Below are 24,724 nucleotides of genomic sequence, written 5' to 3' on the forward strand. Positions count from 1 at the left end.
CTGCTCCAGGCTCACACAGCCATCACACAGCCGGGACATCTCCACTGCTGCCTCCTGAGATTCAAGTCCCTTGGCTGCAGTTAGCCCCAGACCACCCTTCCTTGCCAGACAGCACTGCTGGACTGTGCCAAGCCCCACGGGTGGGGATGAAGGTGCCCAGCTGCTCCTGGCACACTGCAGAGCCTCGGGATGCCACCCCTGCCAGGCACGGGGCTCCTCACTCGTGGGTGCTGGGTGACAATGGCAGTGGGGCAGGGACAGCCCTGGGGTCTTGGGTAATGTCAGAGGGACCTCACTGCCTGTGGAGACACCTCAGAGCAAAAGCACAGCATCTCTAACAGAGTTTGTCTCCCTGGAGTCGCAGGAGCTTCAGGCATGCTCCAGCTGGGACCACATCCTCTGAAAGCAAATGGGGAAGTGCCAAGCCTGAGGCTGGCCAGGGTATTAATAACTGTTTATGAAGGGATAAGGAGCTGGCTTCCCTTAACATTGTGCTAATCCCTTTCTTGAGAGGCTGCTGGCTCAGTCCCTACCTTTCCCTTGCTACTGAGAGGTGAAGCCTGACCTGGCCTGGCTCCTGGGCATCTGGCTGAGAAGGTGGCCAGCAGTGGGCTTGTCTCAGGGCACAGTGAAGGGCTGGATCAGCCCCTGCAGGATTTCTAGGTGTTACTGAATGTGCTGCTTGAAATGGGACCTCCACCGTTCCTCCTCCTAATTTACCCCAAGGGCACCCAGCCCCAGGGAGGCAGCAAGTCCAATGTGCAGAGAAAGCTGAATGGAGACACAGCATTTATCGCACCTTGCAGGTCTGCTCTCACCTAAAATGCCGCCAGAGCACAGGCAGCTTCCAGCACAGAGCAGTGCCACAGTCCTGTTGCCCACCCCGGGGCTCCTGCAGTGGGCAAACCACACTGGGACACCAGTGGCAAGTGACAAATTCATAGAGGATTGAGCTCCTCCATGGACAAGGCGGAGGTGGGACAAGTGCGGGTTAACTTGATGTATTAAACTCTGGGCTGACTTGGCATACTAAATTCCCAATTTGCCTTCTAGTGCACTTGAGAAGCTTAAATTTCTTTCACAGAATAACAGAATTGTTGGGGTTGGAAGGAACCTCTAAAGATCATCCAGTCCACCCCCCTGTCAAGGCAGGGTCACCTGGACGAGGTTACACAGGAATGAGTCCAGGTGGGTTTGGAATATCTCCAGAGAGGGAAACTCCACAACACCCCTGGAAAGCTGTTCCAGTACTCTGCTACCCTCAATGTAAAGAAGTATCCCCATGTTGAGGTGAAACTTCTTGTGTTTTGCTTCATGGCCATTACTCCTCTTCCTGCTGCTGAGCACCACTGAAGGGAGTCTGGCACCATACTCTTGGCACCCACCTTTGAGATATTTATACACATTAATGAGATTCCCTCTCAGTCTTCTCTTCCCTAGACTAAACAGGCCCAGCTCCTGCAGTGTCTCCTCAGAAGAGACACTTCATGATTGGAAGGGGCTTGCCATGCTTTAATGCTGTGTGAAAGTACCCAAATAAGGCAGAGAAGAGGCTGTGTACTGCCAGCTGTGCTGCCAGGCCAGGTCTCCAAAGCCTTGGGGTTCCCCAGAGGCAGCACTGAATTCCTCAGAGCCATTTATACTCCAGTGCTGAAACCCACTCTTGTCACCTGTCTGCCACATGGCCTGACACTCAGCACAGCCCTGGTGAGCCCTGCCCCACACAGGAGCCGTTCTCTGGGCTTCAGATTTTTCCCAGGCTCAGCCTGGGTGAATCCCACATGTGCCAAAACCGGGCAGGGGCTCCAAGGCCAGGAATCAGCTTGGGGCAGGTTTGCTGGAGCTCCTTGCCATGGACTGTCTGTAAAGACTCTGCTGGGAGCAGGACTGACACCTGGGGATTCCAGTACAGAGTTCCCCAGCCCTGGGTCACCAGCTGGAACCCAGTGTCACAGGCTGCTGCTCCTTTGGTGGCCTCTGGAAAAGAGGTGGTGGGCTTGGCTGGGGTGCTGCTGGGACCCCTGCAAAGAATTCCAGAGGAGACCCAAGGGGTGGGAGGGACAGCTCCATCTCCAGGGGTGTCTCCAGGGAGAGCTAGCCATGGGAAAAGAATTCCTGTTCCCTGAGCAGGCTCCAGCCTTTCCCATCACACCCAAGACAGCGCTGATTGCTTCCTGAAGCTGCCAAGGCTTTCTGCAGCAAGCCCACAGGACCTGAAACATTGATTTTCTTCATTCACGTTGGGATTACTGCTTCCCAAACTTCCAAACCTATTGGACAGGGAAGCTCAGCACCTCTCAGAGAGCTTTTCGTTTTGCCACATCTCCCTGTTCCAGTCAGGAGCTGGCCATGAAACACCTGCACTGCTGCTCAGTGATCCGGCTCATGAGCCACTTCACCACTGCCAGCCAGCGACACGGCTGCTGGTGGCACTCCCGGGGCCACTGGCTGTCACAGCTGGGGCCACCCGCCTGTCCCGACACTTGAAAGCTCTGCAGTGTTTTCTTTTCATCAGCAGGAGCCCTGCTCCCGGCGCTCCCGGCCGCTGCGCTAATTGGAACAGGCTGGGCAGGCGTGGGGGGCTCCGCCGGAGAAAGTATTTTAATGAGGATGGAGGGTGCCTGACCTGTTATCTGCTTCTTCTCACAGCCTCTTGGCTGGGCTCCTCGGGAATTACAGTAAAGTTTCTGTCTCTCAAGCCTTGGAGCCCTGCAGAGCCCCGGCAGCTCCCGCCGGGCTGCCCCGCGCCCCGCACGCTGTCCCGGGACAGGGACAGGGACAGGGAAGGCTCTGCCGGGTTCCCCAGGCACCGGCAGCCCTGACAATCCACCCAGCATCCCGGCAGTGGCCCGGGGAGCTGCCTGCACCGAGGCTGCGGCTCCTGTGCCGGGTATTTCCCAGGATCAGCGAGCAGCAGAGACGCTGGGATGGACGCCGGGCTGTTCACCCCTGCAGCTGCTCGGTCTCTCTTGCCAGGAGAGCCAGGTCGGCTCCGGGCAGAGCTGAAGGTGCAGCGAGGCTGGCAGGGGCTGGGACAGGTCCGGCTGTCACAGCGTTGGCTGGGGAACCAGGGCAGCCACAGCAGGAGACTCCACAGCACGGAGCTCCCCTCTTTCTGTCATTTCCCTGCCCTGCAAACACAGGGAGAAGCCAGCCCAGAGCATGGACACAAGTGAGGGTACACGCTCCCAGAAAGGCTCCTGTGTCTCCAGAGGGTCAGAAGCAGACAGCAGCACATACCACACCCAACTGCCCAATCCCTGCCTCATGCGAAGGCCTCTCTACCTCACAGGGTGCCACCGTGGAAGGCCACCGTGGCTGTCATTAGTGTGCAGCTGAGGCACATATGGACTCAGTGACCTGCTCATGGCCAAGTGTGAAGAACAGCAGGGCAGGGATTGACCTCGAGTGTCTCCTCTTCCCCCAGAGAGCAGCTCATCCTCCTAAAGCACAGAGCGGCTCAGCACTGAGCCTGACTCCATGCACGTGGCTTTGGCACATGGTGGCAGAGCTGTCACCAGAGCAGACCCCGTGGAAGGGCAGCTCTCCCCTCCGAGGACAAGCAAAGCACAGATTGAAACCGAAAGCCCTTGTTTTCCTTTTCACACTACAAACAGCTCGGGCCAAGTTAGCTGACATCAGTGGTCTCCTCCTAGGAAAGGGGGAAATAAACCTGGACCCAATGATGGGAGAAGCAGGGGAGTTCCTGCACACAATAAATGGCAGCTGGCCAGAACACGAGAGCAGAACAATAACCCCACACAGCCGAGTGCTTGTGAACAGTGTCCTTGCAGGGAAACCAGATCCTGGGCAGGCTCCCAGGTCAACACGAGCTGATGCTGGCAACACTTGTGCTCCCTGCCATGTCATGCTGGCAGTGGAGAGGGGTTGTGCTGGTCTGGAGCACACCTATGGCATGCCTGCAGGTACAGTGGAGCCAGGGGGAGATCAGGGGATACATGGAATGGAGGTGGCAGAGCCCAAATATCCTACAGCGACCACACTGGGGAATAATAAAGGCTTATCTCTGCCAGGAGTACAGAGCATTCCCTTCTGGGTACCACGGAACTTCTGTCATTCACAGCATATACCTGCAAGGAGATGCTGGGGGTTCATGGCTGTGATTCAGGATAATCTAGTCTTTAGGGAGGGAGAATGACTAGGGTCTCTGTGCTGTGAGTACAGCCCTTTCACATACACAGCTCATTTCACCATCCTGTGCTTCAGATTCCCCAGGTAAAATGTGCTGGAGAAGGTTCAGCCAGCTCCTGTGAGCAGGACAGGAGCAGGGAGGTGTCAGGTGGCTGCAAAGACCAGAGAGGATCAAAGATGGATACCCAGCCAGGGCAGATAACACTGTTTTCATCCTCTCTCCCTGTTCCCACTCCCCTCTTTGCTCTCTGCTCCAAGTGGGGAGCACAACCCCCTGATCTGACCTCCTCCAAATGGGGGGGCTCCTCAAAAAGGGCAGGTGAGGCTGGGTGTGTCCCCCTGTTCCCCATCCAAAAGCCATTCCTGGCTGCCCCCCAGACCAGGAGGTGACTCAGCTGACTGGTGTCTCAGCAGGTTTGTAACCATGTGAGTGAGTGCCTGTAAGGATCTAATTGTCCTGTGCTCTCTGAACCACCTCTCACTGTAATCCCAGATGGAGTGGGGAGAGACCAAACTTGGAGGAGGAAGCAGCTCCAAGAGTCTGGGAGCCAAAATTTACAATAAATCTTCATGCTTGCTGTAAGCAGCCCCTGAGAGGGTGTCACAAGAATACTACAGAGACCAAGGCAGCAGAACTCATCTGGAACCTCTGCCAGCCCTGCCAGCTTGGGCTGGGTTTGGCAAAGAGCAAGAGTGTCAAGGACCCCAGACTTGGCTCCAGCTCCCTGTCCTGGAACTGGGTGCTGCTGGATGCTGCTGCTGGCAGCCCCACAGCTGGAGCATCACCTCTTGTCCAGCCAGATGAGATGGCTCAGACTGTGGCAGCCACCCTCCAGCCTCTGTGCACAGGCATGATGGTATTTGAGAGAACATCTCACTTCCTTGGGGGTTTCCTGTTTAATTCTCAACCTAAGGAACTGCAGCAAATGATCCCTGTCTTACACGCTTGTGGAATTCAGTGAGATTAGATTAGGGGTGAATTCTTCCCATATTTCTTATAAGACTGATATCTCTGCCCTGGCTTTCAGATTGACTTCCCCATCCCCAGCTCATTAATCAGCGGGGTGTTTGTGTCTCTGTCACTTTCAGTGCTGTTAACTGAGCAGGGGTAATCTGTCTGTTCCAGCAGCCCATCGTGTCGAGCCAGTGACCCGTCAGGGCTGCCTGACCCCTCCCTTTGAAGGCTGAGCAAGGAGTGGCTGGCAGAAGGCTGGGACACGCTCCACTTGGCCAAGAGAAAGCTCCCCATGGCTCGTGCATGGGGCGCATGGCCGGCATGTGTGCGGGACCAGATCTCCTGCAGCACTTCCCCCTTCCCTTGGGCACATGGCTGCAGGAAAAACTGCTGCTTTCCAGCTTAGCAGTATTTTCCTGACAGTGCTCAGCAGCTGGATCAATGCAGTGGGTCTTTAAAGGCAATAAACTTCTTAACTAAGGGCAGGCTCAGCTGGTTGCCAATGGGCAGTGCATCCCATGGCCTGGTGGCCTTCTAGAGCTGCCACACACTCAGGAGCTGTGATTCATGCCAAGGATGGTCTAATTTCAAGGAAAGGGAGAAAGAGAGAAAGAAAGAGAGAAAAAGAAAGAAAGAAAGAAAGAAAGAAAGAAAGAAAGAAAGAAAGAAAGAAAGAAAGAAAGAAAGAAAGAAAGAAAGAAAGAAAGAAAGAAAGAAAGAAAGAAAGAAAGAAAGAAAGAAAGAAAGAAAGAAAGAAAGAAAGAAAGAAAGAAAGAAAGAAAGAAAGAAAGAAAGAAAGAATCCTTTTTGTTTTAATTTAAGTTCTTTAAGTATTTTGTTATTTGTTTCTGGACATAAACAAGCATTCAGCCTTCTCCTTCCTCCCTCATCCTGAGTATCAGCCCCCCACACCCACCCATCACTCTCAGGACACTGCAAGGCTCCCGACTCCCAGCCATCCATACCCAAAATCTGTGATTCTTCCAAGCAGAAGGATCATTACTTAAGGGACTCCTTTGGAGAGCACTTAGCATTTCTCAGGCTCTGTTTCTTTTCTGCCTGCTGTATCATTTGACCCGAGTTTCTGAGAGCTGAGGCATTGCAGAAGAGGTTGAAGAAACACAATTTCCCTATCCCAACATATTTTATAAAGCCCCAGCAGAGGAAAATTCCCTCACTGATTAGGGAGGTTGGTTTTTCTCCTTAGATCAAGAATGTCACAACTGTTTTGGAGATAAATGATTGATTTTGATCTGGTGAGGAAGGAGAAATCTGACCAAGTTATCTCTGAGAGGTGGCAAAGGCCCCAGCATGGGCTAGTGACAATTAGCCCAGTGTGGGTTTTTGGGTTGTTAAACCTCGGCAACAAAGCAGAGCATTGAAGCAGAGAAACCCTAGAAAAAACAGCTCTGGAAAGAGCTTCAGCACAGTAAAAAAGCACAAAACCTCCTGGGGCCCAAGTTACAGCATTACAGATAGAGCACAAACGTAGAAGATGGTGGCAGGGGATCAGAATAAGGTAATCTTTAGGGTCCCTTCCTACTCAAACCATTCCACGGTTCTGTAAAGATCAGTAGAACTTTTCACGGCATGCTGGGGCAAACAGAGCGGCAGAGTGAGCTCTGCTCTCTCCGCAGGGGCTGGGATAAGACAGGCACTCGTGAGTTACTCTGCACGAAGCCGTAGAGCAGAACGAAGCTGACAGCGAAAGCAGAGAGCTCAGGACTGATTAAGCCCGGCTCAGCCTCCCCGGCTGAGCTGCTCCCACTGGGAATGCGATCCCAGCCAGCTCTCACTGGGAGCGAACTGGGGCAGCCCAAACTTAGGAACAATTAAAGCCATTTCTCATTACTCACCGGGCAGCGGGATCCCGGCGGCGATCCCACCCTGCCGCCAGCCCAGCGGCTCCAGCGCCTTCTCCCAGGGCAAGCAGAGCACCTGGAGGCGGCAGGAGGAGCCGGAGGTGGGGGGACAGCCGGGGGCAGCCCCTCATTCACAGCCAGCCCCGGGAATCCTCCGTCCGGACCGTCCCCTCCATGCGCACACCGCAATTGCCATCTAGCGGTGTGGGACTGGTGTGGCCGGAGCTGCCGGGATTCCATGGAGACACAGCGAAATATTCGGCTTTTGCCGGGAAGTTCCATCCCTGCAGGGCGAGGTGAATGAGAGAGGCTCGTGGTCGCAGGTAGCGGGGTTAGAAAGGAAAGCTCTGGTCCACGAGCAACGCCAGAGGAAAATGTGATGGAAAGGCAAATCTGGGAGCATTTGGGATCCAAAGCACAAGCACAGTGCAGCAGGAGCAGACACAGACACCCAATGATGTATTAACTATATTTCCCCTTGAATCCTGCGTTCAGTTTTGGGTCCCTCACTACAAGAAGGACATAGAGGTGCTGAGAATGTCCAGAGACATGGATCACTCCCCAGTGCAGTTGGGATCACAGTCTGATGAGAAGAGGTGGGGGAACTGGAGGGGCTCAGCCTGGAGAAAAGGGGGTACAAGGAGTCCTTATTGCTCCCTACAACTCCCTTGCAGCAGGTTGGAGCTGGGGGTGGGTGTGTTTCAGGCTCTTCCCTCAGGCAACAAATGTGTTGTGGTTTAATCAGGACAAGAGGAAATGGCCTCAGGTTTTGCCAGAGAAGGTTTAAATGGGATATTAGGAAAAATTTCTTCACTTTAAGGATTGTCAGGCATTGGAACAGGCTCTCCAGGGAAGTGGTGGAATCACCATCCCTGGAGGGATTTAAAAATCATGTCGAAGTGGCACTTGGGGAGATGGTTAATGGTGGGCTTGGCAGTGTTAACAGCTGGGCTCAGTGATCCTGGAGGTCTTTTCCAATCGAAATGATTATGTGATTTACAAGGTGTTTTTTAGCTCCAGACAGGCTCTGGGCTGATCCTGCAGCCTGAACGCCCATCAGTGGCTAGGGAGCATGAGGTGCATTCCTGGAGCATATTGGGTTTGGTTTCATCTGAAAGGAATCTGGTTGATACTGGCCCAAGCCAGACCTCTCCTGAGCTGCTCCAGGACACAATCCAAAAGTGGGGGAAGTTGTGAGATGGATTTCAGAAGTGCACCCCAGAGCCAAATTAATGGAGCAGGCACAGCCCAACAGAACTTTAGGGGAAAGGGACTTCCCTGTCTTTGCAAGAGAACTGCTTGGCCCCTCTCCTCTGCCCCAGCAATAGAAGGACCCAAGGGAGTTACCTAAGGCCCTGCTGAGGCCCTGAGGACACCCAGTGGTCTCAGGTGAGGGCCCATCCACCCATCTGCTGCCCACTGGGCTGGGGATTCCATTTAAGGCTAGATCAGTGCTGTGAGCACTCTCCAAGCTGTGCTGCAGGTCCAGCCTTCTCTCCTGGCCCCACTTCAGGCTGGGGTGGGCAGCCCCATCTCATGGATGGACCGTGGGCAGCAGGTACAGGCAGCTTTGGGTGACCCTGATCCTGCTGCCCCTCCTTAACAGGAGTCCAAACCACCCCAATAGAGGTGCTCCAGCTTCTCAGGCTGATCCTCTCCTTCCCTAGTGATGGAGCCCAGCATGGGCAGTGTGAAATCCTGGTGAGCAGAGGGATGTGCTGGGGTGGGACATGCTCATCTGGTGTCTGCAGCAGCAGCAGCAGCGAGGTGATGGCTGGGGCAGCTCCAGGGGTGAGCTCCAAGCTGTTATCCAGCCCTCTGCCTTTTCTGGACCAGCCCATCCTTCCATTGTGTAGGACAGGGGACTCTGTCCCTGCGGGGCAATGCACACATTCCCAGCTTCCTTGCAGCACTCCCAAGCCCTCCACAGTGAGAGAGGTGCACTTTAACAGCTGGACAGGACTGGCCTCCCCCAGGCTGCAAAAAGGGCAGAGCAGTACATACACAGACCCACACACCTACCAGCAGTCGTTTGACCAGACCACAACCCCTTCAAGTCGTGCTGGCAAGAAAAATCCACATGAAGCTTGGACAAGTGCTTGTGTCCATGCTTATCTTAGCTATTCTGGGCACTGTGTGACTGACTATAGTGTCATTCATCTTCCTTTGAACCTTTGTGCTACCAAAAGGAAGTCCATTAAAGTGCAGCTTCACAAAGATTATACTTGGTGACATTTGAAAGCGTTAACATCCCCAGTACAGGAAAAAAGAACAGAATGGTCTTTGTATGAATATGGATAAATAAGGAAATGGAGAACCTACATTAAAATGAGTGCATGATTTGAGCAGCAACCTCCTCTGAACTCCTGTTTCTTGAGTCTTAAAATATGAAATGAGCAAAATTGTTCATCATATTCATCTGGTATCTGAGAGGCAAACCCCAGCCTGGTCTTCCTTCCAGCAGCCCTTCTCTCCCTGAGGCAGGTCACTCCTGCAGAGGGAAGTGCATTCCCTGGCTTCTCTCTCCTTCCCTTTTACAAACATTTCCCTCAGCCTAACCTACTCGGTTTTTCTATTTACAAAGCATGACTCCAGCTCTTTACATAAATATGTTTCATTGAAGAGGGCCTGAGTCACTGCTGTATCAATATGAATATAAATAAATATTGGAAATCTAAGACTATTTACTTGCTTTACATTGGAAAAGGGTGGAAAAAAGAAGGTCTTCCTCCAGAACCTCTCAGATGTCTGAAGCAGCCTCCTGTACACCAACCTGTGTGACTGACAGAGCTCAGAGATCAACACTCCCTTGGGAAGGGGTCCAGGCAGCAGTGCCTCCAACCCTCTAAATGGTGGATTTAACTTCCCCTTTGGTTTCACTCTCAGACCAAGGCTCTTGTTGCCTGTTCCTTTTAAATTAAATAATCCCTTTAACCCCCTTGTTCTGCCTTTTCTCCGTAGGCTTTTTGTACACACAGTTCCATTCATCCCAACCTTAGTGCTGGTTATGGGTCACCCCAGTCCTCCTCCTGTGTGTAACATCTGCATGCCAAGCAACTGATCACAGGACTTACCCTGTGAGTTGTTCCAATTCTCTTATTAGGACCTTCCAAAAATAAAAATAAGTTGTAACTTGAGGCATACCCATCACCACAGGATGGCACACAAGGCAATGTGCTGAACACAGCCACAGCAGCATAGTGGTGAGTAATCTCTGAAATAAAAGCAAAATAGTTATGAGATGTAAAGGTAGCTGCAATTCAGCTACAGCTTTGGGTCACCATCCTTTAAAAAATATTCAAGACGTCAAAACCACTGCACCAAGGATAAATAGTTGGAGTTTCTGCATCACCAGCTACGCTGCTGTTTTCCCAAGAAAATATGATGTTTTCTGGTTTGGTGTTTCTTTGTAATGCTTTTAGTTCTCACTCTATTTGTCTGTTCCAGTTAATGAAAAACTTCATTCCAGTCACCTCAGCCCAGCCCCAGTGGAGGGCTCCATGTCCCCTAATCCTGGATATCCCCCTGCAGATGCACAGCATGGGTAGATGCCATGCCTATGGAGAAATGTATGGACAGTCTATACACACACATCTTCAAGGGAATACACAGGAGCTCGCTCTGGGTTACCTTGGGCAAGTGGAATTTTGAGGAATTAAATCAGTATCTATCCAGGGGATACCTTGATTTTCCATGGGCAGGCACCAGGATCCTTCCCACAGTTCAGGTGTTCCCAAGCCACACACAGCACATCCCCAGAAATCCCACACTTGTGGCAGTAACACTGTGTTGCTCTGACCCCCTTATGACACAAACAATATTCCTGATTTCCCATAAATATTTACTACGATGGTCAAAATAGTAGAAGCAAATACACCAAATATTTCTATGGTTAATACAACTAATGGGAGGTAGATCTACCACCATAGGAAAAAAAAAGGATTTTTCTCTATTGGAGACAGATACATCTTGCAAGTAGATATTTTTAATTATTTTTTTTCTCATTTTCACAGCAGTCTGTTCCTGCTCCTCTTCTGTTCCTGACTTAAGCCCTGGCAATGGGCCTGCAAGGAAAGTGTTGTGTTAGCTCTCCTTTCACACAGGCACATCACAGACTAGAAGCAAGCAAGCACACGACTAAGCCAAGGAACATACATTATTTAGTGTGGTCCATCTGTCCAAGGGAAGCTGCTCTTACATTTTTCTGGTGTATTATCTTCTAATTAATCACGTATTATCGTCGTTAACAGGCTTTCACTAAGATTCATGTACCCACTTAGCAAATTAACAGACAGCTAACGAGTTCCCACATTTGGCAGCTGTAAAGGCTCTCTCTGGTTGTCTTGGGAATGATGCTCTGTGGGTGCTCATTTTGGCACACCCAGGTGCCCGGCACACCCAGGTGCAGGACAGCCTGTGCAGTAGCTGCTAATCTGCACCCAGATTCCCCTCTTCCCTCCCTGAAAATGATGTCCCATCACAGTCATACTTCTTCCCCCTTCGTGCATGGATAATCTCCAGACCTGACAGCACCAGCTTGTTATGCCACCACCATTTCTCCCTGTGTGGGAGCTCATCCCCAGGAGCCCATCACCTTCCTCACCCACCCCTTGCATGCCTGGGGCTCTGAGGAAGGCTGAAGGCCCTCATCCCCACGTACTCACCAGCACCATGCACACCTCCACCACCCCTGCGTGCAGCACCAGGGACCACAATACTGCAAACGAGTCCTCCACGCTCCTCTGGCACTGCCTGTGCCAGAGACAAGGAAACACAGCTTGGACATGATGTCTGCTGCCTTTGGAAGTTGTCAGCTCTTCACCTCCAAATCTGCTGTCTTCAGCTTCCACATCTCCTGCTTTCCTTTCTTTGGGGTATTTGAAAGCAGTGTCAGGCCCTGCTCTCTGCCACGTGAACGGGAAGGTGGTGGTGGGTACCAGCTCCTCATCAGGCATGAGATCTGCTGCCACCAGCCACAGTCATTGGCATCATCCTTATCCATCATCCTTATCCCTGCAGGCCACACTCACCCTTGTCCCCCTGCTGTGCTCACACACAGATTTTCCTGTGCTTTGGTCAAACTGCTCCACTACAAATTTGGGCCCCAGAGCTGCCTCCACACCTCCCTGGGACAGGCCAAGAGCACCTACTTGGCTTTTCCTCTGTTCCCCTAACACCCTGGGCCAGCATGGTTATATCCCCACGAGGGTCCCCCCACAACACTGCCACCAAATCTAGCACACCCCAAGTAGAATGTTCTGCCCTGGCTGGGATGCTCAGACAACTAATGAGGCCACCTTCAGCCATTAAGCTCTTGCTATTAATTGAACCCCATTGACCTCATCAGTTGCTGGGATGAATCCCACAGAGATCACTCCTGCTCGTGATTTCCTCCCAGGCCTTGGGGCCATCTCCTGCTCCAAGCTCCCATCCTGAGCCAGGAGTACATGGCAGCAGGGGTGTCTGTCCCTGAGATGACAGGGAACATGCTGCAAGACAGTGGCACCACTGGTAGAGTTTCCAAGCTACCAAACCTGTCCCAGTCCCAATGACACAGCTGCAACTCGTAGTGACATCAGCAGAGAGCAAAACACAATGGGAATCTTTCAAAACACACAATTTTAGCCACAAGACAAGCACTGACAAATTTTCAGTTTTATTTAAAAAACTCTAGCAGCAAAACCTGTAACAATTCAAAAAACAACAGGAAAAAAAAAATGACCAAACCTTCAAAAGAACATGACACAGAGAGAAAGAGACAGAGATGGAGAGAGACAAATCTGGGGTTCCTCCAGCGTTCACTCAAGCTCCTTATAGCGGGCAAACATGACCCTCCTCACGGCGTCACGGTACGTCTCGTTGGACTGCCTCTTGGGGGGCTTCCCTGGGGCCCCCAGCCCAGGGCCCTTCCTCCTGTTTTCTGCCTGCAAACAGACACAGCTTGTGCTCGTGATTTCTCCTCCCATAAATAAAAAGCTTCCCTGGACTGCTGACTGCTCCCGTGTGGATCCACGAGCAGAGGAAGAGCAAGTGCTCTGTGTTCTTCCAAAAGCTGATTGGGAAGAACTACAGACCCTTTGTGGGCAACGAAAGCAGCCAGCAAATGCCCAGGGATCAGCTGTGGTGGAGCATACAGAGCAGTGGGCAGCCAAGGGTCGGCAGCTAAGAGGCAGCACTGGCAGCCAAGGATTGAAAGGGAGCAAAGGAAAGCACTGGTGAGAGCTGGGCTCCTGGGGAGCTGTTTGCAGCTCGCCTGCACTGGCACAAGCTCAGATGTTCTCTCTAACAGAGCTCAATGGGCACTGGTACCTCGCTTGGAATTTCAACCAGTTTTCAAGGCCTGGCTTTTGCAACCAGTACCTGCATTATTCAGCAATACCTGCCTGGGGTTAGCCCAGGAGAGCAGGCCTGAGGCTGGAAGTTTCTCTGGCTTTTCAGTCCAATCTACCTGAATAGCAGAGATCTCACCAGCTGAGCCAAGAGATCAGAGTTGTGTGGGGTTGGCATGGTCTCATGGCTTTGCCCAGCATGACTTGGAAGTGAAAGGCAAGCACATCTCTTCTGGCCTTTCTATGAACTGTGTGAGGGCTGTGCTTTGCCACCAGCTCCCCATCCAGACAGGAGCTCAGACCTCCCAGAGTGTGGCGCTGGAGCTGGCTCTCAGCAAAGCCTGTTTTATGGGCATGGGGACCTCACCACGAGGACTGAGCAGCAGCTGGGGCCCAGTTCCTGCTGTCTGCACTGAAGAGGGACTCTTGCCTCATGTATATGAGCTCAAGCAAACATGCGTCATGAAGCCTCAAATATTTGCTTTAATGATCTACTTGACTGCAGGCTGAATGTCACCCTGTGAGCCCTGCTCCCAGCTGCCTGTCCCTAGCAGAGAGCATGGACACCACAGTACCTGGCCAGCCACAAACCTGCCACCAGAGCACAGCACTGCTCATGTGGCCCTGGGCAAGGCAGAGCAGACCCTGCCCCAGGCTGCTTTTCTGATAAACCCTCTGCAGTAAATTAAGAGAGACCAGCCTGTCACAGAGGGCAGGATCTACCTGACCCTGCCTAACCCTGGCATACTTTGCCTATGGGCCTCTGCTCCTCGTCAGATGCTGTATCTTGGTATTCTCTTCTGATGTCCAGAGACTGCAGTGGCAGCAAGAGCCTCACAAGTGCTAAGCAGAGCAGACAAAGAGCATCTTGGGCCCTGTGGCTTTGGCTATGCTCACACCTCCCCTGGGGAAGTTCACTTTTTTCCCCAGCTCACGTTGCTGCAGAGAACCGAGCTGGCTACCTGTTCAAACCTCAGCCTAACTTTGAGCAGGTACTAATGAGATGCTCACACACTTCCTGCTCACTGTTACTCTATTTTCAACACCTCCAGATCCATATAAATTCTAACCTTATTCTACAGCCAACATACTTGCAGCCCCCCCCAGCCTGCAAAGTTCATCAGTGCATACATATTATTCCATCAAGCGGGTGCTGAGATTTGCAGTCTGACTTGAACTCCCTCCAGCTGTCCTGGGAAACATTATGAGCTGCAGGACAGTGGTGTGCTTTGAAAGGCAGGGAAGACTCACCTCCATTGGTGATGCTGTGCCCTGCTGGTTGTGGCCAAAGCCCTTCTTCCACCCCGGAGACTGCACCATTCGGTTCCCTTTGTTGTTACTGTCAAGCCTTGGGTCATAGTCACTGTAAAAGAAACAGAAACTAATTGTCCAGTCTTGCAATGCTTCAAATACACACCAGGGATTTTTAGTTCTGCTGATAGAACCTTTACTGACATTTCAGCCTCTCATGAGGGATATCCAAGTTTCTTGCCAAAAGCACACCACCTAAGAAAACCACCACGGTGGATTCTGTGTGCAGGGCTCACACACCTCTGACTGCTAAATTTCTTGTCCCACCTCAGGGGGAAATACACCAGGGCACAGGAAATGAGCTCAGACTCCAAAATATTTACAGTGTAAGCAAGCCAGGAGCCTTCTGTGCTTGTATTTCTTAATTAAAGTCTTAGCAATAGCAAGAAAGCAAAGTCTAATTCCTGCTGCTCTGTTAGATCTTTCCTTTCTCCCAGTGCTGTGGTCATGGAGCTCAGCAGATGCAGTTGATTCGGACACTCTTTCTCCCACCTCATTACTCATCCAAGAGCATTAACCAAAAGTCATAGTTTTGAAAACCTCTCAGCATAAAAGACTCTTCCTTCATACAATTTCTACTTTTTGGTTGCTGGTGACACTGCACACAAACTTTTAGTTTATCTACAGCTATTCCAGGAAAACAAAAGGAAGAGGGATGTGGATGTTTAAACTGCAAGACACAGAAAAAAGGTCTCCTTCTGAGGTGCTGTGCCAGGAGAACACAGGCACATAACCAGTTCTATATTCAACACATGCCTGGCCGTTCCTCAGCCCACTGAACACGCGAGCTCACAGCAGGCAGGCCTGTCAAGAACTCCACACAGCACGCACTTTCTTCCTCCACCTACTCTGAACGAGATGGAAACAGCTCCCAGCGTTCCTCTGAGTCAGGGAACAGATGAAACACAGCTTTGCTCTTTCTTTCAATGGCTTGATGCCAGGACAGGAGGGCAGCAAGTGCCTTAAGGACGAGGTGGATGGGAACAGGCTGCATTCTGCTCTCCGTGTCCAGCCAGACACACTCAGACCCCCATCTCACCCTTCCAGAACCAGGCAGCTTTTTTCTGCTCTGCCCTAAACCCTTGTTTCCACCCTAGCCCTTTCCCGACCTCTACGAGATATCCTGCAGTACAACAGGCTCACACTTCGAGGAATTCTGTCTCAGTCTGTCTGGCTGTTACTCTGCAGATCTAGCCCACTGAACAATTCCCAGCCTTGGTCTGCCAGCAGCACACATCCCATCCCAGCATCAGCATCCCCAAAGAGATTTAACCCACAACAGCCATTACCTCTCTGAGTCCCGGTCATATCTGAGTCGTTTCCTCTCTGGTGAATCCATCTGCTGGAATTTCTCTCTCCGGTCATTTCCTTTGTCTTTATGCCTCCCCTTCAAAGTAAGTACAAAGTAAGTACAGAAGCTATGAAGGATCCAACACTGCAGGAGGCTACTATGCATCCAGATCTCACCTCATCCTCAGCTGCCTGGAAAGCTGTCCTGGGGACTCACAAACACTGAATGCTCACATCCCACCATACACTTGCTCTGTTCAGATGCCACCTGTTGGGCTGACCCAGAGCTGTTGTTGCAGCCTTCCAGCTACTGCACCATGAGCAGCTCTGCAGCCTTCCAAACAATGGACAGGTACAGCTCTCCTGTCCCTGGCCAGGCAACAGCAGCCCCTACACTCCATCACTTTTAGGTGGAAATTTGTGTCCCACTTAGCCCAGAGCTCAGTGCTGGCTTGCAGGACAACAAAACCACACCCAGACCCTTCTGTGAGGAGTGAGATCTGCTCTTAGAAGCCACAGAACTACCTACAGGTCCCCATCCAGAGCCCACGGTTCACTTTTGGGAGGCATCTGATGCCTGGTGCCTAAGTGGATGCCTGCTGATACCTGGTGCATAAGTGGAGGGTCTTCCTGGGACCACCACCCCCCCAGTGTAGAAGCACAAGGAGCTGCCTGCCCACCACCACAGACGCACCTCACGCTCTCTCTTCTCCAAATACGCCAGTTCCTGCTCGGATCGTTTGATCTTCATATGAATCTCTAGGTTTTGCTGGAAGGAGGAAGACAGAAGGCAGTGTCAAGCAGAGAACTCAAGCTGTCAGGGTCATCTGCTCCACCCACAAGGAGTACAGGTAAAGCAGCATGCTCTTGTACCTGCACTATACCAGGCACAGCAGCCTCTCCTCCAGCCCAGACTATATGCTCCCCCACAGAGGCCTGGAGCCTTTCCTCCCTGCAGTAAGGAAGGCAACCAGTCCTATTTTAACCCATGTGCAGCTTGGCTCTGCTGAAAGCAACAGCTCAAAGGCAGCACAGAACATGGGGGTGCACGTGCCAAGTTCTTACTGCTCTCACACTCGGTGTGTGCCAGCACCCCACTCTCCCCAAGCCTTAGCTATCTCACTACAGCTTACAAAGTCACACCTTGATGTTATAGCACTCCCATGGCAGGAACAAGCAGTTCACACAATGCTTTGAACAGAGCTTTGGGGGAACTTTGCCTGCTACTGCATCAATTTCAGCACAGCTCTTTCCACCCAACCACTGCATTTTCCGTGCAGCTCACATAACCATTGAGCCAACGGCAGCCCCCAGCTTCCCCATGCCTTGTGCAGGTTGGAAAGCTGCTGGTGCTTGATGAGCACTTCCTTGTTGGGAAACTGTCTCCTGCACAGCAGGCAGGCCAGCTTGTTCCAGTCAGTCAGTTTGTCGTCGCTGGCCTTGGCCTTCCGCGGCTGCTCCTCGCGCAGCGCCGGTGGGTGCGGGGGAGGCGGCAGCCACTGAGCCTGGGACTGCTCCTCCTCTTCCTCCTCCTCCTCATTGTCGCTGTCTCCTCCATACTCTCCCAGAAGTCCTATCAGAGGGTTCACCACCTTGGGCTGAGGGAAGTGGAGAAAAGTGTGACCATTTGTAGCACCAAGCCTGCCAGGCTAGCGGGGCTTTGCTTCCCCAACCCATCTCCCCATGACTCCTTTCTCTGTTCCAGTCCAAGAGGTAGAGTCACTTCCCAGAGCACAGGCAGGGAACAGAGAGGAGCCGGCTGGCTTCCTTCCCTTCACATCACGGGGTGGGAGCCCTTCTGCTCTCTAGACAGGCCGTGCTTTGGTGCCAGGCTTTTCCAACTTGCCACATACCTGAGAGCACAAGAAGCCAACCAAGGCAGTGGCTGTTTGGCAGGAGATCAGTGAGATTTGGCCTTCCTCAGCCTGGAGGTGGCTGGAAGAGTTTTTTGCCTTAGGACTGGTTGAGTGAGATCCTGCTTGAATGCAGGTACCAAATTTCCTCATGCTAGAAGCCGACAAACAAGGTCAGACTTAAAAAACAAACTGCCTTCCATCCCTAGCACTCCCTTCTCTGGCATGAGAAACATCTCTGGCACCTCTGGCACTCACAGTTGCAGCCAGGCCGTGCTGAACCTCCCTAGACTGTATCCAGGCTCAAACAGGTACACACAATCCCATGGAGATACTTACTGGGGCTGCACTCTCTTCCTTTTTCACAGAAGGAGGTAAAGGTTTTTTAAAGACATCTTCTGCAGACAACTTCTCCTCTCCAGTCTCAGTCTGAAACAGTCAAGATCAGGGTTGAGACTGCTGTAGCATGGACTCTAAGCACACAGTAGCTAAGCACTCATTCAAACAGGCCTCCAAGGAAACCAGGTGATTGGCAGAAATGAGGTGGTGGTTCTGGTGGGAGTCATTCCCATTCTGGGGAATCCAGAGCTCTCCTGGAGCCATACTCGTGATTTCAGAGACAGCTGCAGCAGCTCACCGTGTCATCCCAGCCCACCCCACTCTCACTCTCTGCTACACTGTGATGCTGACAGTGGTTCCAGTCCTGCCTCATATCAGAGAGGGAGCTGGGGCAGGGCCAGGTCACATTTGAGCACCTTTGTGTGTGCACAAAGGACAGACATGAAGACCAGGTTCAAAGCCACCCCCCACTGCCAGACAACACCAATTTTCTCTGTTGTGAATGTGGCACAACATATGGCCAGGCTCAGCCAGAATGGCTGAGGATCTTCTTTATCCTGGACAGAGGGCACCAGAGACTGCAGTCAGCACTGCAACAGGATGAGCCTGTGATACTCAGCTGTGTGCTCAGCAGCACAGACACCAGGCTGCAATGAAGCTTCACTCTCACACATTTTACAGAGAATTGGGCTAGAGCCCTGGACAGGCTCCAGTTTAGTGGCTCATGAGTTACTCATACTTGACCAGGGAGGACAAGTGTAACACCTTACCAGGCCTGTGCTCTCATCCTTCTTCACAGAGGGAGGCAATGGCTTTTTGAAGACATCTTCTGCAAAGAATCTCTCCTCTCCAGGCTCATTCTGAAAAATTCAAGACTGGGCATTAGGCCAGCAACAACACAGGTGTCAGAGAGTGCACAGTGCAGCCAGGAAGCCACTTCTGAGCATCCATGGAAAACAGGCAAGTGGGAAAAATGACAGAATGATTCCTACTGGAGATGCTTTTACCCTGCATTCAGACAGGACAATGCTTCTCCTAGGTCAGTGTCCCTGAAAGCCTCCATACCCAATGACTCCTAGGCTGGCTTGTTATCAGCCTCAGGGACAGTTACAGCCCTCAAGTCCTAGGTGCCCAGGACTGGTCAGGCCACTGAGCATATTCAGACCAAGAGGCAAGGAAGGACACAAAGTTTCTGCATTGGTGGCTAAATCACTTCTACCAATTCTCCTGGCATTCCTCAGGCCCTGTCAGTATCACAGCCCTGGGCTGTCCTCAAACATCACTTTGGGCAGCTACTCCCAACCAGCAGCTCCCACACTGGAATTTGCTCACTGAGAACAGCAGTGAAAGGCACTGTCCTGGGACTGGGGAGGGGCAGAAACTGCAGTAAGGGGAGAGCTGAGTCTCCATCATCATCTGATTTGGGGTGTTTAAATGTCACTGCCAGTTTTCTGTTGTCTCTATTACAATAGCTGGGTGCTTTCAGCGTGTGAGTGAAATGTCTCCATTACCTGGATATGTCTGAATCCTTCACCATAGGGAAGGGATGAGAATCCCTGGATTTAATGTAAGGAGAGAAAAATTTTGGGAACTTACTCCCTGGCTGGACAACCACCAACGTAGACGGCATCTTTATGAAATACGGATGTTTCAATCACATCATATCTTTACACCTATGGGCTCCCTGCCCTGGGAGCAGGGAGGTCTGCTGGGTCCAGGGGGCTTCCTGTTTAAATAGCCTCTCTTCCAGCTGCTGACCCCATTGTCTTCTCTCACTGTCCCTTCCCTTTTGAATCCCCTAATTACTCTATTTTCTAAATTCTCTTCCCTCAGCCTCCTGGCCTCAGGTCATTCTGATGCCTGCAGGGAGTTACCTTAGCAGAAGTACTTTTCCCTTTGTCCTTTTTGTCCCTGTTGTCCCTGCCGTGTGGCTCCTTCCTTTCACTTGTCCGTTCTTGGCTCCCGTGCCGCTGCTGCCTCCTGCTCTCCGCGGGAGGTGAGGAGGGTTCCCGGTCTATCGTGACTTCCCTCTGAAAGAGGCATTTGGAGCAGGTTTAGCCCAGCCCTTGCAGTCTTCTCACTGGGCTTCTTGTCCTTGCTGAGCTGGGGAGACCAGCACAGTAAGAAGAGACTGCAGAGGGCAAAGGCTTCAGAACTTTGCTGGGGCAGAAGACAACTGACCACAGCCAAGTCACCAGAGCACAGCCCTGCTCTCCCACAACATGGACATCCTCAGGATAATGAAAACAAGATTATAGTTCCAGAAAATCTCTGCTGATGGCTCTTTTTTGGCATCCTTACAGCTATTGTTGGCTAGAGACCACAGATGAAAACAGAGCTCTGCTGTCCATTCTTTGTTACAGACAGTCACATATCACATGTCTACAACAAAATTTAGCTATGATGCTTTGCCTGTAAGTCTACTTGAGGAAAAGCAGACCAAAAACCCTCCAAAGGCAGGACTTCAGAGACCAGAGGCGGCTACAGCTGGTTCAACACACAGCTAATGGGTTCCTAGCCTCTCATTAAGTTGATATTTTGCAACGTGCATCCCTTTCACACAGGTCAGAAGACAGAGTGAAAGACACAAAGCCGCCTCTGTATTGCCCTATGCTGGCTTGTCTTCAGGATCTGGCTGCAAAATCCCTCCAGAGAAGAGCAGTTTGTAAGAACATATTGCATGTAAAGCTTCCTTCCCATGCACTCACCTGAGTTCTGGGGTCATAGTATGTCCCAGCTATGGGATCATAGTAATTCCCAGTGTCAGGATCATAAATGTATGTGGACACATCTGATGGTGCTGAGGAGAGAGACAAGAGTTAGCACCACAGGCTCCCAAAAGCAGAACTTGCTTTTCACAAAGACAAAAGCACGAACAAACATTACACTGGTGAAAGGATGAGGAACGGGAAAGAATTTTTTTTTTCTCCTGGCAAGAGAGGTATGAGTATCTTCACATCACTTGACCTACATAATCTTTTCTTTAAGGAGTAAGAGGGGTGATAAGTTCCCACAATTCTGGTTAGGACTCTGGCAAAACTTCCACATCAAAACAGATTTACAGGAGCTGTGCTGAGATCACAAGACCACAACACTTGGTCATGAAATTCAGTAATTTCCCTAAGAATGGGGTAATGAGTATCTACATCCACCCACTCCTGTGACAAGGAAAAGCTGTTCTCTCTCAATCGTGTTTGAAGTGATGACACTCCCCACATCCCTTCCACCCCATGGTGCACAAAAGCCTCTCTACAAGAAAAGGGAGTGAACTATTTCTACAAGAAAAGCCAAAGGCCTTAAGGGTAGTAGGCCCATAATGTCAGGAATGCTTCTCATTTCCAAAGTGTCCTTTGACAGACCTCAGAAATGCTATATATAAATCAGTTAAACGACCAGGAGTGCTCTTCCAGCTACTGGCATTGCTGTATCAAGTGTATTTTCTTCTGTCTTCTCTAGTAACTGCCAGGCTGATTTTATCCCATCAGTTTTCCACAACAACGAAAAATAGGCAGCAAGTTTCCTTTATCTGCATGTAGTTTCACACAGTGAGAATAGAGAGAAACACATCATCAGATAGGAAAATGTGACTAAACAAAGTTGGCAAAGGAACTCACAAGTGGGTGTAGCAAACAAACCTACTCTTAGCCTTTAAAATATTTTTGGGCTGATTTCTACATGTCAGTGCCCTTTTAAGGAAGAAAAGTCTCCACAGTAGGAGTGAAGCAGAGTTTAACTTACACTGTGCTCTGGTGCGTCTCTGTGATTCGCCACCCCTCCTGTCTCTCATGCCCCTTCTGCCCTGAAGTAAGTGAACAACACAAACAAATCAGAGACTCTTTAACAAACATCATATTACTTCTGCTCCCTCTGACAGGCCCAAAGTTCAGAAGAAGGGCTCATTTAGCCATCCTAAACAGAGCATAAGCAGACATAGCTTTTCATCTACAGAGCAATGGACAGTGTCCCAAAGCACGAGATCTCTGCAGCTTCCATGAGAGGTGCTCATAGCAACCCTTATGGAAGCCTTCCCTGCATCCAGTATATGGGAACAGTCCTGTAGTCTAGTAACAAACACTAAAGAGACATTCACTCTGGGAACTGAGATCAGGCATCAGTGAAATCACTCTGTAAAGTGTGTTGCTGAGTAGCCCAGAACTCCCTCCAGCAGCACTAACTTGCACTTCTATGCACACAATAAACAGCATGAGGGGCAGAGCAGCAGTGGGCACATTTGAGCATTATCACCCCATCTTCAAACATAGTGAAACATGTTCTACAGTATTTCAGCAGCCCAAAGAGAAAAAGCCTAATACAGCCAGGCCCATCACTCCCCAATGCTTCCTCCCTTTATGCAGCCTGCAGGGAAGCTGTGCAGACCTACCTGGCCATAGTAGGAATTGTCACCGTGCTCCCCATAGTCATTCCTGCTGGGATAAAGGTTGCAAGTTAATGGCAATTTGGTTTTACATTAACCTCAGTATATTCAAAATGATCAGCAGGACAAAGGCAGAAAGACCATCTTTCCTGGCCACATGTTGGACTGTGTCCATCCCAGGAGACAGCCTTGGCAAACCACTGTCTCCACAAGAAATACAACTCCACTCTGCTGTGTCTACAAAGATGAATCTCTCCACGTGTTTTTTAAAAAGCTGAACCCACTAATTCCAGCAGAACAAGATTTGATGGCTGGACAACGAGATGCATTATGATCACTAATCTCATTCTGCTCAATGACTGAAACTTCTTCAAGCTTCAATGCCTTCACTTCTCCAACACATTTTTTTGGTTGTAGGAACATCTGTGCTAATTCCCATGCCAAACTTTAAGCACCTGCTCTGACAAGCGAGCCTCACTGCACAGCATGTAAAGGACAACCCCACTGCCTCATCTGTCTGTACCTTCTCCTCCCTGTTGCAAGATTCACTTCCAATGTACGCCCATCAATGCAGATTGGGGGATCCAGGTTCTGCAGTATCTTTAGCAACCTCAGCGCTTCCTGTAAAAGGAAAAAGAATGTCACTTTCCATGAGAAGGAAACAGCACATTTTCCAAATCCAGTCTGCCTGAATGGAATATTTTGTGCTCAGCAGGATAAGAAACACAACACTAAATTAGTCTAAGTGCCAGTGAAGGGTATTTAGGATGCGACAAAAGGGATAAATGCAATGTGAGGTTCTCTGCTTGTCCTATGCCCACTGACAGCAGCCAGTCGGGGATGGCATTCTCCTAAGGCTGCCACACAGTGTAGCACTGTGGCTGCTGCTCCCCAAAGTGCTTTGGCAAACACCCTCTGGACCAACATCAAAGAACAGCTTTGGAGCCACTCAGACACAGAAATGTGAACCCTCCAACATGACCTGGTCTGTTAATTGAGATTCTTCCCTTCTACGAACAAAAACGACTGGATTCAAGTTCTCTGCAAACAAAATAGCTATGCAAGAAGTGCTCAAGAGTTCAGAGTGTCTAAAAAGAAATGTACTGAGGTGAGAAACTCAATCAGTGTCGGAGCTTGTGACAACAATCAATCTTTGACTCCTGAAGCCAGAGAATAACAGCTCTACCAGCTAATTCCTGTACCTGATCAGACAAGCAGAAGAGACAGCTCGTTCCAGCACAGCAGCCTCACAAGTACAGAGATTTCTTGTATTTCTGTGGTTTCTCTACTTCCACGATATCAGATGCCAACAGAGGGAGCAGGTGAAAGCAGGAAACTACTTACAGCATGAGATTCCAGTTCGATGAAGCCATAGGTCTGCCCCATCCGGCCAGCCTTGTTCTTCATGATGCGCACGCTGGACGTGGACAGACGCACGTACGGGGCCAGGAGCCCCACAATCACCTCTGGGGGGGTGAACCGAGTGATTCGCTTCAGCATAATTGCTGACAGACACAATCAGGGAGGTGGCCCAGGAAAAAAGAGTAGTAAAAAAAAGATAATTTAGAACCAAGGAACCAAGTTTACTGTGACCAAACCCACTCAAAGCAAGAGCACGGCTTCTGGCAGTCGAGTCTCCAAGCCATTGCTTTTTTCTCTCCACTTCACAAGATGCTCCAGTCAACGCCTCCAACTGCTAACCTTTCCTTTCCAGAGTAGAAAGTAGCCCCTTCTCAGAGCTTAGCCCAGGGTAACTGCTGGCCCAAAAGACTTCTGAAGCTGTTACATCTCAGCCTGAATTAACTTTCCAAAAGGCAATTTTTCAGCACCTTTGGAGCTGGACAACCCTCCATTACTCTACGCCATAGATTTGCACAACACAGAAATAGCCTTGAGAGGTTTTAGTGAAATGCTGCCCTTTCTGCAGATGACCTCATGGAGTACAAGCAAGAGGAATCTAAAACTGGTCTTTGTGTCACTCACTTCTGCTTCCTCCACCATCTGGTGGCATGGCTTCCTCTGCTTCCCTCTGAGAGGGCGGCTCCTGGTGCCGATCCATGTCCCTTCTCTTCTCCTGTGACGGCCGACGCTCTCTCCCTTCATCCCTCTTCCTTGGCTCCTGTTCCTGAGGCTGACATTCCTGCTGTGGAGCAGGAACTGAGGGCTGGAGAGGCTGCTTTGGAGATCCTGGCTGACCTGACAATTCTTGCTCAGGTGTTTCAAGCTTTGTCTCTGCTATTAGAGAGGAGAAATGAACT

At 50.8% G+C, this 24,724-nt stretch overlaps 2 protein-coding genes across 4 annotated transcripts in view; both read right to left on the reverse strand.

Annotated features, from left to right (window-relative positions):
- LOC106849154 (semaphorin-3D-like) overlaps window positions 1-10,184 on the reverse strand; it is a 26,286-nt gene extending 16,102 nt beyond the window's left edge. Inside the window, exon 1 of the mRNA XM_088171622.1 lies at window positions 6,964-10,184. Coding sequence (XP_088027748.1) covers window positions 6,964-7,100 — 137 coding nt within the window. The 5' untranslated portion in view covers window positions 7,101-10,184. The remainder of the gene's footprint in view (window positions 1-6,963) is intronic.
- A 2,422-nt stretch (window positions 10,185-12,606) lies between these two features.
- RBM6 (RNA binding motif protein 6) overlaps window positions 12,607-24,724 on the reverse strand; it is a 58,311-nt gene continuing 46,193 nt past the window's right edge. For 2 of the 3 annotated variants that reach the window (XM_014869707.2, XM_088171624.1), the window contains exons 10-23: window positions 24,450-24,701; window positions 23,811-23,971; window positions 22,990-23,087; window positions 22,473-22,518; window positions 21,830-21,890; window positions 20,800-20,891; window positions 19,966-20,121; window positions 18,862-18,951; window positions 18,092-18,181; window positions 17,225-17,497; window positions 16,594-16,668; window positions 15,899-15,996; window positions 14,550-14,661; window positions 12,607-12,893 (exon numbers count right to left, since the gene is read on the reverse strand). In XM_014869707.2, the coding sequence (XP_014725193.2) occupies window positions 12,768-12,893; window positions 14,550-14,661; window positions 15,899-15,996; window positions 16,594-16,668; window positions 17,225-17,497; window positions 18,092-18,181; window positions 18,862-18,951; window positions 19,966-20,121; window positions 20,800-20,891; window positions 21,830-21,890; window positions 22,473-22,518; window positions 22,990-23,087; window positions 23,811-23,971; window positions 24,450-24,701 (1,730 nt within the window). In that variant the 3' untranslated portion in view covers window positions 12,607-12,767. The remainder of the gene's footprint in view (window positions 12,894-14,549; window positions 14,662-15,898; window positions 15,997-16,593; window positions 16,669-17,224; window positions 17,498-18,091; window positions 18,182-18,861; window positions 18,952-19,965; window positions 20,122-20,799; window positions 20,892-21,829; window positions 21,891-22,472; window positions 22,519-22,989; window positions 23,088-23,810; window positions 23,972-24,449; window positions 24,702-24,724) is intronic. The other variant, XM_014869708.2, reaches the window with a different exon arrangement.

This window comes from Sturnus vulgaris, chromosome 11, assembly GCF_052056855.1.
Source record: "Sturnus vulgaris isolate bStuVul1 chromosome 11, bStuVul1.hap1, whole genome shotgun sequence".
Classification (NCBI taxonomy): domain Eukaryota; kingdom Metazoa; phylum Chordata; class Aves; order Passeriformes; family Sturnidae; genus Sturnus; species Sturnus vulgaris.